The sequence below is a fragment of the Hippocampus bargibanti genome, linkage group LG05 (genome assembly GCF_051943395.1).
Source record: "Hippocampus bargibanti isolate YZ-2025 linkage group LG05, ASM5194339v1, whole genome shotgun sequence".
NCBI classification, from domain to species: Eukaryota; Metazoa; Chordata; class Actinopteri; order Syngnathiformes; family Syngnathidae; genus Hippocampus; species Hippocampus bargibanti.
This window is the reverse complement of record NC_142738.1, coordinates 18,247,214-18,257,790: the sequence shown is the minus strand read 5'-3', so window position 1 is coordinate 18,257,790 and position 10,577 is coordinate 18,247,214. Positions and strand designations below refer to the sequence as shown.

The 10,577-nt window shown below is 42.0% G+C and overlaps 1 protein-coding gene across 1 annotated transcript; it reads left to right on the top strand.

The window, feature by feature from the left end:
- Positions 1-383: 383 nt before the first annotated feature.
- wee2 (WEE2 oocyte meiosis inhibiting kinase) lies at positions 384-10,439 on the top strand. Its single transcript, XM_088997071.1, has 12 exons — positions 384-512; positions 1,161-1,491; positions 1,576-1,787; positions 2,517-2,574; positions 2,876-3,045; positions 5,208-5,329; positions 5,411-5,557; positions 5,691-5,801; positions 6,154-6,239; positions 6,323-6,493; positions 8,864-9,012; positions 10,106-10,439. Exons 2-12 carry the CDS (start codon positions 1,201-1,203, stop codon positions 10,266-10,268), a joined length of 1,680 nt encoding a protein of 559 aa, XP_088853197.1. The 5' UTR covers positions 384-512; positions 1,161-1,200; the 3' UTR covers positions 10,269-10,439.
- The last annotated feature ends 138 nt before the right edge of the window (positions 10,440-10,577 follow it).

The window sequence follows — 10,577 nt, the reverse complement described above, 5'->3', positions numbered from 1 at the left end:
TTTGACTCAATAAGTGAAATTATGGAATTGTAATATTCGAGGCCAGATAATTTGTAGTTCTTCTCCTTTCGGCTTTTCCCTTCAAGGGGTCGCCACAGCAAATCGTAGTTAACATACGAAAAAGTAAAATTCATACGATTTGCGAACACAAGTTGTGATGTACTATCCATCCACCCACCGATCCATCCATTTTCCGTACCGCTTATTCCTCATTAGGGTCGCTGGAGCGTATCTCAGCTGTCTTCGAGCACGAGGCGGGGGAAACCCCTGAATAGGTTGCCAGCCAATCGCAGGGCACACAAAGACTTACCACGCTCACGCTCCCACCTAGGGACAATTTGGAGTGTTCAATAATCCTGTCATGCATGTTTTTGGAGTGAGGGAGGATACCTGAGGACCCGGGTGTACTAGTGACGTGCATAATTAAACATTAACCCGGGGTGACATCGTTTATTTAAACAGGAAGTCATTTACATATGAAGCAACAACGTGCGAGCTTGTTGGTGACGGAGGTAGGGAGGAAGATTGGTGTTTCCGTGAAAACGCGTTAAATGTACTGCAACGTTTAACTGTACCGCGATGGTTTAGGAACCGATGAGGAAGCAGCTTTTTAACTCTCGGATAAGCAGGGAAAGTTTGCCCTTAGGCCTAATTAGGTCATTTCCGCTATCAACTAGCCCTGAACGTCCCAATAATCATGTGTGTAATCGTGCTAAAGCTACAATGGAAGTTGTGTTTGTTGGAAGGTTATTTGCAACATATACCGATCCAAACAACTATTCTTATAATTTGTTTAGTTGGTTGACAAAGAACAAGTGAATCAAATATCACTCTCTTCTTGTGAAGGTTTTTCTTGTTAAATTCCTCTTAGAATGCTGTGAAATCGGACACACATATCTATTAAAATATCGTATGTCTACAATACATACATTTCTTAAAAACACATTTTAAAAAGTCAAATAAAACCCCGCAGTTGAAACTATAATAAACGTTACTGTACTGTTAAAAATGATGACAATATCTCAATGTTTTTGGATGTGAAAACATGTTGTAAATTAGACAGATTTTTGCAAGAAAAATAATGTACTGTAGACTGCTCTTATTTGCTCAGTTTGGCCTTATAAAACGTTGTACTGAGGTGGCCGACTGGATCCCTTCAGGTCTTGAGTCCACAGCTGTGTTGTCAATGAAGGCCACACAATGGCGAATTTGTTTGACGAGATCTCCCAGCGGCTGGACTTCTCCAACTGTGGAAAGGAAGGCAGTGACGATGGCAGCCATAGCAGCAGCAGCAGCTGCAGCAGCGATAACAACTCCGATGACTGCACATCCAGGATGCAAAGTCCCAGCAGCCCTGCGTGCAGGACACCCAGGGTGCAGCGCCACCGGAGTCGAAACAACACTTTATCTTCACCTTTACACTGCACTAGCCCCATTCCTTTTACTTCCTGGAAGAAGCTGAGGCTTTGTGATTCCCCCAGCACGCCAAAGGTAGGCAAAGTCACGCTGGTCCCTCTTTGGTATTCAAAACAAACCTGAAAAGTCAACCCTTTTCTGTTACCCTACCTCCTTTAGAGTCTGTTGTCTAAGTCATCGCAGCCGTTTTCCACCGCTAAAATGAATCGACAGCCAAGAACCCTGCGTTTGACCTCGGCTGTTGCAAGTTTCATCCAGGCACCTTCAGTCAATGTTAACCCATTCACCCCCAATTCGGAACGTAGGTTCAGTGAGCAGCAGGAGTGGAAAAGCAGCCACAGGACTGATACTGATGCGGATTATGGGCACAGGTATAGTCTGGAATTTTAATGCACAATCTGCTTGTTAAAATAATCCATCACATTATTTTGGGTCCCTTAAAAAGCGAGACACCTAAATATAAACTGCTGCAATTTCTAACCTGTTCAACCTTTTGGGATGTATATAAGGCATGGCAACATTCGTTTGAATTTAAATCTATTTTGGTGGTGTTTAGAGCCAAAAAGAGGAACTGTGTGGCTTTTCCAATATTTATGGATGTGACTGTACCCTTTGGGAGAATTAAACCTGTTGCCAATCAGTCAAAGACAACCTTTATAATCACTGACTTTTTGCCTCTGCTATCATGACGTGCCAGTTTACTCCCTCAACGAAAATTGTGTTGCACAACCTCTCAAATTGAACACAATTTGTTGGAATGTAAAATAAAAAAAAATGTGGACGGCGAGTCACCATTTTCATTTGTTGCCATTAACCTTTACTTACTATCCCATGAAAAAAATGGTTCTTTATGCTGGCTAAAGGAAGATTGCACAATATATGTGGCAGTACTGCAAACTCACGTTTGTGCAACTTTAGAGCCCTGCCTACAAATCTAACAAATAAACATCATACAATTTGAGATTCTACCAACTTTGGAGGTTTGAACTTGAGATGATCCTACATTTTAACTTTGTTGGAGGTCTTCATGTATGAAAATTAGTTTAGTACTTTTGGCCTAATCATAAACGACCAGAGAATTGATCCATTTTGTCTTTCAGGTTAAAACACAGCCTGACATCATCGGAAGAGGATGAAGAAGCTTTCCTTCCGCCAAAGGTACAAGTATTTTTAGCACTGACTGCACCTTCCTATGAGAAGCTGCGTCATCCTTGGCTGCCTCCATTCTTTTGCTTTTTCAAACTGACAAGAATGCCAATTCATCTTCCGGTATTCCTTGGTAATCTGTGACGGACGGAGCCAAAGCTCTCAGAATGGGCACACAGGATGGAGGAATATTTATGGTGGCACAAATGACACGTTCCCGCCTGGTTCTTACTGAACTGCAGATTCAGCATGGTGACGCAAGTTCTGTATTAAGAGATGCTTTGGCCCACTGTTTGCGTGCCTGTGTGTGCAGAGGCAAGCTGTCCAAGCCCTAATGTTGTCGCGCTACGAGAGTGAGTTCCTGGAACTGGAGCGTATTGGCGTGGGCGAGTTTGGCACCGTTTACAAGTGTGTGAAGAGGCTGGATGGTTGCCTGTATGCCATCAAACGATCACGACGACCCCTCGCAGGTTCTGCAAACGAGTGAGTTGGGCAGTACAACACTGCCAAGCTTTTACTTGGCTCCTGAATTCATGATGCATATGATTTCCTTAAATGATGACTTTTTCTGTCGGCACTGTGGCCCCAATAATCGACTACCGCTCACCGTTAATGGACAGCGCATACTTTGTTAAATATCGGTTGGTGCCATGATGGGAGTGACTTTAATTACAGGTCCTGTCATTCCGATCATATTTATTGCACTCTATTCACAGTGAGATCTTAACACAACATCCTGATGTAAATTTGACAACAGATTAAACGAAACACAAAAGATTAGATTGACCACTCTCACAGTATCACGTCAGCTTTATTTTTATGCATCTGGATCAGTGACGTGCGGTGAGGTTCATGGCTGGTGAGGCACTGACGTCATCAGTCAGATTTACAAACATATGAACTCTACAGAGTAGTTTAATCACCATTTGATTGGCAACAGTTCACGTATTTTGTTTAAAATTTCATGTCAGCATTCTTTATATATACAAACTGTAGCATAGAAAAAAATAATTGAAAAAAAAAGTGTTTTTATCGTGTTACCTTTAGTCCATGCGCCGCTCCTTCTGAAGAAAGGCATCGATAACTTCTTTGTAGAAGCCTTCCTTATCTTTCTTCAGTTTTAAAAGTCTCTCTGTCTCAACGGAGATCACTGCCAGTGAAGAAAGTCGTCCTTGATCAGTCCCGTTCCTACTGTATGTTTTCAGTGCTGAGAATGACAATCTCGTGTATTTCTACAGCAACAAATGGGGCTGCACCGATCTCCTTTTTAATGTCATTTCTAATGACATCACCAACTGCTTCAATTAAATCGTTCTGTATTCTGTTTCACAGGCTAGAAAATACAGTGTATGTCCCAAAATGACTCGCTAGCGAAAGCATGTAATAGTTCAACATAGTAGCCACGATTAGCGGAGCCCTTACTTTCATCATTTTCCACGAAATGCCAGCTGTTGTTTGGCAAGGAAGCAGGTGGCATTGATGAGATCTTTTAAAAGCTCCTGCTTCTCCTTTACCTTAGCATTGTCGATGCTGATGTTGAGTCTTCGCTCATTTTTGATGAGGCTCCGTTGTAAAATTTTCAGGTCGCAAGATCCCATTTGAGTCCAGACATTGTCACAAATTGAGAACAGAAGGCAGAAAAAGCAGAAAAGGCGGTTTCTTGCTGGACATCCACACAGCCAGCCTTTTCGTGTGTACCAGTCCGCCTGAAAAGAGCGAGTATTGTGTCCCGTTGTCTGAAGCAAACCTTTTAGCTCTGGTGTTGGTGTTCCTTTAATTATTACCTCCTGCTTCGATTGAAAGTCCAGTTTATAAAATTCTTTCAATTTAGATATGTAATCCTCCATTCTGAAAGTGAGGCCAAGCAACACGAAAAAATGACTGCAGGGTTGCACTTTACTTGCTAACTGTTTACTGTAGCTTTCTGTCTCTAATGCTATTATTCTGCAGACGTGGAGTAAGAAGTATCTCTGGAATCACAAGCGCCCCCTGCCTGTCATGAGGCAGGAGAACTGTGTGCCTCACCTACGCACAGCGTTTTGATAAAAATAAAACAAAATAAACACTGTAGTGCAGTGTTTATAATGTACAATGACTCTACATTATATACACCAGCTAAACTGTAGAAATTTAGTTCATATACTAAACGTGTTTGAACGCTTTAATAGCGATATGCAGAAGGACAGCAATGCGGTCTCACTGCAGAGCAAGCCAGCACAGTAAGCATAGTGATTGCGCAATCCATGGTGAGGCTCAGCCGGCTGCTGCCTCACCGCTCGTCTCTACTTAGTATTTGAACGGTAAATGTGAAAATTCAGCGATTTTGAAAAAAATCCTAAAACGGTGAAGTTAAATGGACAAGAACTTTAAAGTACAAATCACTAAATACATATAACTGTTTAATTTATTTTTTCATTTGATATTTCCATGACAGCTTTCCATGATGACAGGTGACGCACTGCCTCCCCACTGACTGCACGTCACTGATCTGGATTAGATTTAACCGATAGAATATACTGTACATGGTGGTATTTACTTAAATGGTTTGCAGATGTATAAACTTTGTTCCACTCTTGTTTCATTTGCCGGGATGACAGTACATATTGAATGAGCAGTAATATCCATTAAAGTGAATATCATCTTAGGCAGCTGGCTCTGAAAGAAGTGTATGCACATGCAGTTCTTGGCCACCATCCCCATGTGGTCCGCTATTATTCTGCCTGGGCTGAGGAAGACCACATGATTATTCAGAATGAATACTGTAATGGTAAGCTGTTGTTTAGTCCCCCACAACCCCACCCGACCTTGATTTTAAATGTAATATTGGATCAATGAATCTGTGCGATAGGTGGAAGTCTCAGTGATGTCATCAGGACAAAGGAGATGCAGGGGGTGGTATTTTCTAGAGGCGAGTTGAAAGATTTGCTTTTGCAAGTGTCCATGGGTCTAAAGTACATTCACAGTTTAGGACTTGTGCACCTGGACATCAAACCAAGTAAGTCTGGCATTGTTTTCTATTGCCTTTCTCTGGGCATAAATTTCAAATAACAAAAAATACTTTGGCAGTGATCCAACCAAATGCACTTGTACTTAACCCTTTTATTGTAAATTCTCTTTTGTATCATCAGGTAATATATTTATCTGTCAACGTACTGTCTCGAGCACGGCAGGTGTGGGGGAGAGTGAGGAAGAGGAGGAGGATGAAGGAAGTCACCCAGCAGGGGTTGTTTACAAAATTGGTATGAATTGTCATGGATAAATGGCTAAATGTTGTGTTTCCACGACAGGAATTAAGATTTTTTTTTTTTTTTGTAAATCAGAGCATTTGGGTCTAAATTAATCTGTGTAAGGTCTCAGTGAAGTACAGATCACGGCTGAAGAAACATTTTCATCTACGTTTAAATCAAGTTCCACTATAATTTAGCAGGGCCAGAAAAACATTTTGAAAGGCAGTTTTCCTAAGAGGTTCAGGGACCTTTGGGATCAAGAAATTATTAGTTCCAAGAACTACATGTACCAACAAGTAACATTTCTGAAACTTTAGGCTAAGTATATCTTAAATATGTTTTGCATATTTGTTTCCTTTTAAAGGAGATCTGGGTCATGTGACATTAATCAATAATCCTCAAGTTGAGGAAGGGGACAGCCGCTTTTTAGCCAAGGAGGTTCTTCATGAGGTAAAATAAAGGCTACAAAAAATAAAGTGAAGGCACATTGTGGAGCTTTTGTAATTTTCATGGATATCTCATTCGTGTACCAGGACTACACCCATCTTCCCATGGCAGACATCTTTGCTTTGGGCCTCACCGTGCTGCTGGCAGCGGGGGCTCCACCAATGCCTCAAAATGGAGATGAGTGGCATCGGCTCAGAGAGGGCAACCTTCCCATGCTTCCAAGAGACCTCTCTGCTCCCTTGAGAGAGCTGCTGCAGGTATCCCTTGCTTGGTCAAGTTTTGCTTGAAGTTGTCATGTCTTCTTCTTCTTTTCCTTTCGCCTTTTCCCTTCAGGGGTCGCCACAGCGAATCAATGTCCTCCATCTATCCCGGATTTGTGCATCCTCTTCTCTCACACCTGATACAGTAAAGTCTCGTTATATCGATATCGGATATATCGATAGTCCCGGTTATATCGATACTATTTCTATGCACACACGGAGAAAATTACATGCAAACAGGGTCGGATATATCGATAGTCCCGGTTATATCGATATTTTTTCGGACTCCCTTGAATATTGATATAACGAGACTTTACTGTACCTTCATGTCCTCTTTGACCACATCCATAAACCTCCTCTTCGGTCTTCCTCTCGGTCTCCTGCCTGGCAGTTCAAGGCTCAGCATCCTTCTGCCGATATAGTCACTCTCTCTCCTCTGGACATGTCCAAACATCATGGCTGGTCTCACCACTGTTTTATACACTTTTCCTTCCATCCTAGCTGAAACCCTTCTATCACACATCACACCTGACGTTTTTCTCCAGCCGCTCCAGCCTGCCTGGACATGCTTCTTCACCTCTTTTCCACACTCTTCATTGCTCTGGACAGTTGAACCCAAGTATTTAAAATCCTCCATCTTCTTTATCTCTTCTCCCTGTAGCATCACTCTTGCACTTGGATCCCTCTCATTCACACACATATATTCGGTCTTGCTGTGACTGATCTTCATTCCTCTCCTTTCCAGGACACAGCTCCACATCTCTAGTTTCTCCGCCACCTGTTCCCCGTTCTCGCTACAGATCACAATGTCATCTGCAAACATCATGGTCCAAGTAGATTCTTGTCTAACATCGTCTGTCAGCCTATCCATCACCATAGGAAATAAGAAGGGGCTTAGAGCTGACCCCTGGTGGAGTCCCACCTCCACCTTGAATTCCTCAGTCACACCGACAGCACACCTCACAACTGTTTTACAGTCATGATACATGTCTTGCACCGCTCTGACATACTTTTCCGTCACTCCAGACTTCCTCATGCAATACCACAGCTCTTCTCTGGGTACTCTGTCATACGCTTTCTTCAGATCTACAAAGACACAATGCAATTCCTTCTGACCTTCTTTGTACTTCTCTATCAGCATTCTTAAAGCAAACACTGCATCTGTCGTACTCTTTTTTTTTTTTTTTTGGCATGAAGCCATACTGCTGCTCACAAATGTTCACTTCTGCTCTTAGTCTAGCTTCAACTACTTTCCCAGAGTTTCATTGTATGGCTCATCAACTTTATTCCTCTGTAGTTAGTACTACTCTGCACATCTCCTTTGTTCTTAAAAATGGGCACAAGTAAACTTCGTCTCCATTCTTCAGGCATCTGTTCACCATCTAAGATCTTGTTGAATAACCCAGTCAGGAACACCACCGCCACCTCTCCAAGAGACTTCCATACCTCCATTGGTAAATCATCAGGCCCGAGTGCCTTTCCCCCCTTCATCCTCTTCGGCGCCCTCCTCACTTCATCCTTGCTAATGTTTGCTACGTCTTGGTCCACAACAGTCACGTCTTCTACTCTTTGTTCCTTCTCATTTTCCTCATTCATCAATTCTTCAAAGTACTCTTTCCATCTTGCACCTGTTAATACATTGCCATCTGTATCCTTAATCACCCGAACCTGCTGCAGGTCCTTACCATCTTTGTCTCTCTGTCTCGCCAGCCTGTCACGATCAGTCTCACCTTCCTTGCTGTCCAGCCGAGCATACAAGTCATCATAGGCCTCTTGTTTGGCCTTTGCCACCTTTACTTTATCCGTGCGCTGCATCTCCTTGTACTGCTGTCTGCTCTCGTCCGTCCTCTCACTGTCCCACTTCTTCTTTGCTAACCTCTTTCTCTGTATACACTCCTGCACCTGCCCATTCCACCACCAAGTCTCCTTATCTACCTTTCTTCCACTCGATACACCAAGTAATTTCCGACCTGTGTCTCTGATTATGTTCGCTGTAGTTTGCCAGTCATCTGGAAGGACCTCTTGCCCACCTAGTGCTTGTCTTACCTCCTTCCTAAATGTCATGCAACACTCTTCCTTTTTCAACTTCCACCATGTTGTCCTCACTTAAGCCTTTGGTTTCTTCATCTTCCTCACTGCCAGCGTCATCCTACACACTACCAACCTATGCTGTCTGGCTACAGCTACACTCTCACCATCCACTACTTTGCAGTCACTGATTTCCTTTAGATGGCGCCGTTGACACAAAATGTAGTCTACCTGTGTACTTCTGCTTCCACCCTTATAGGTCACCCTATGTTCCTGTCTCTTTTGAAGTTGTCATGTAGAATAGCTGAATTGCCCGTTTTGTTTATATCTTTCTTTTAGTTGTTGTTAGATCCAGATCCCACCAAACGGCCATCAGCCAGAGAGCTTTGCAAGCACAGCATCTTAAGGCAGGAGAGGACTGGAAGACTGGCCGCTCAGCTACGCCAAGAGCTCAACATAGAAAAGTTCAGGACTGCCATGCTTGAAAAGTAAGAAAGAAATATACATTACTATTGACTTTCATTGACATACTTACACTGCTGGTCCAATTTTCCGCTTACAAATGAATACCCATATGTGATTATTTTTTAAATGATAGCATATATGTTATGCTCTGTTTGATCATAATTTTGGTTTTAATACTTTTTGTGAAATGTTTGTTTGGGGCTCAACTCCGTCCGTCATCATGTGGTCTGATTATTGACATGCACTATTCAATGTGGCCAGTAGGTGTCACTTTTATCATACATTACTTTTGAATTTATACCGTGTAGTGAAACCAAACACGCCTGTACAGTATTTTGATTACTCTCTCTTCATATTACCAAATTTGGAGGTAGGTATTCTTTCAGGATGTCACCATTGTCAACCCTGTGAGCGTCCGCAGTATTTAAACTACATTAACAGCCTCTACAACAACCTTACAATTTCCGCAAAAGAAACTCTTGCTTTGCTTACTCAACTTTTCAGTAGGGAGTAACTGTTGAATTGAATGGCCACAAGTTAGCAGACATAATTTTTTAATTGTTTTTATAGTGTTTTTTTTTTTTAAATAAATCGAGCCATTTTGTCCCTTTTCAACTTTGAGCACTCAAAAGGTACCTGCACACAACCCTAGCTTTGTTATAGCTTCAGCTGTTGTTAAAGCGCAATATAAAACAATTTGTATTGTTTGTATTTCAATGGCCCAGATTACCAGACACGATTTTTATGTTATCCATTTTTTCATAAATCAATTTATTTTGTCCCTTTTCACCTTTGAGCACTTGCACTCTCAAGTTCTCTGCTGACATCGTGAGCTTTGTTACAGCTTTAGCTGTTGTTAAAGCGCTATATAAATCAATATACAGTATATTGTATGTTTTGTATTGTACAGTGCAGCCAAGATAAATGCTATGAAATATAATGAATAGACCGGTGGAAATAATTCAGTGCAATTTCATCAAACCATTTAAAAAATGTCTTGTACCTAGATCAGTGTTTTGAATTGTTTTTGTGCCAACATAGAAGGCCTTGCTGACACTTTTGTTCCACCACTGTGAAAGGTTTTAAAAGAGCAGTCTTAATGTTCTTTTTCCACAGGGAGCTCCAAGAGGCACGGCAGGCTGCTCTGTCACAGAACAGCCCACGGCCTGGGTTGAAACATTCTAAAAAGACAGGGTCACTGCCAAGATCTGGGAAAAGGGTTGTGGGTAGAAGGACTGCACGGTCCATGAGCTTTGGTTGTCTAGGGTATGAAGTGTGATGAGAGGATGCCCAATCGACAGGCTTGTCCCATTTTGTGCATGCACCAACAAAATGTTTGCATTTTGTTGGTTTTGTAAATGATTGTAGTCGGTGGCAAGCATGACACAAGAGTTCCTCACTATTTTTTGTTTTTAAACTGTGAATAAACATTTTAAGGGGGTTCATCCTTTTTTCCTTGCCCCATTTGATTCATTTGTTTGTTTTTCTGTATTGAAACTGACTTGTCATCATTTGAAATGGGGATAAGCAGGAGAAATGATTCAAAGCTTACAGAGGGGACTCTCCATAGAGTTGTTGTTCATGTGAT

Bases quoted from the DNA above. Each gene is read 5' to 3' on its own strand.
- wee2 (XM_088997071.1), top strand. From the start codon at position 1,201: ATGGCGAATTTGTTTGACGAGATCTCCCAGCGGCTGGACTTCTCCAAC. The intron at 1,788-2,516 runs GTATAGTCTGGA...TTTGTCTTTCAG, and splicing joins GATGCGGATTATGGGCACAG to GTTAAAACACAGCCTGACAT. The intron at 6,494-8,863 runs GTATCCCTTGCT...TCTTTCTTTTAG, and splicing joins CCTTGAGAGAGCTGCTGCAG to TTGTTGTTAGATCCAGATCC.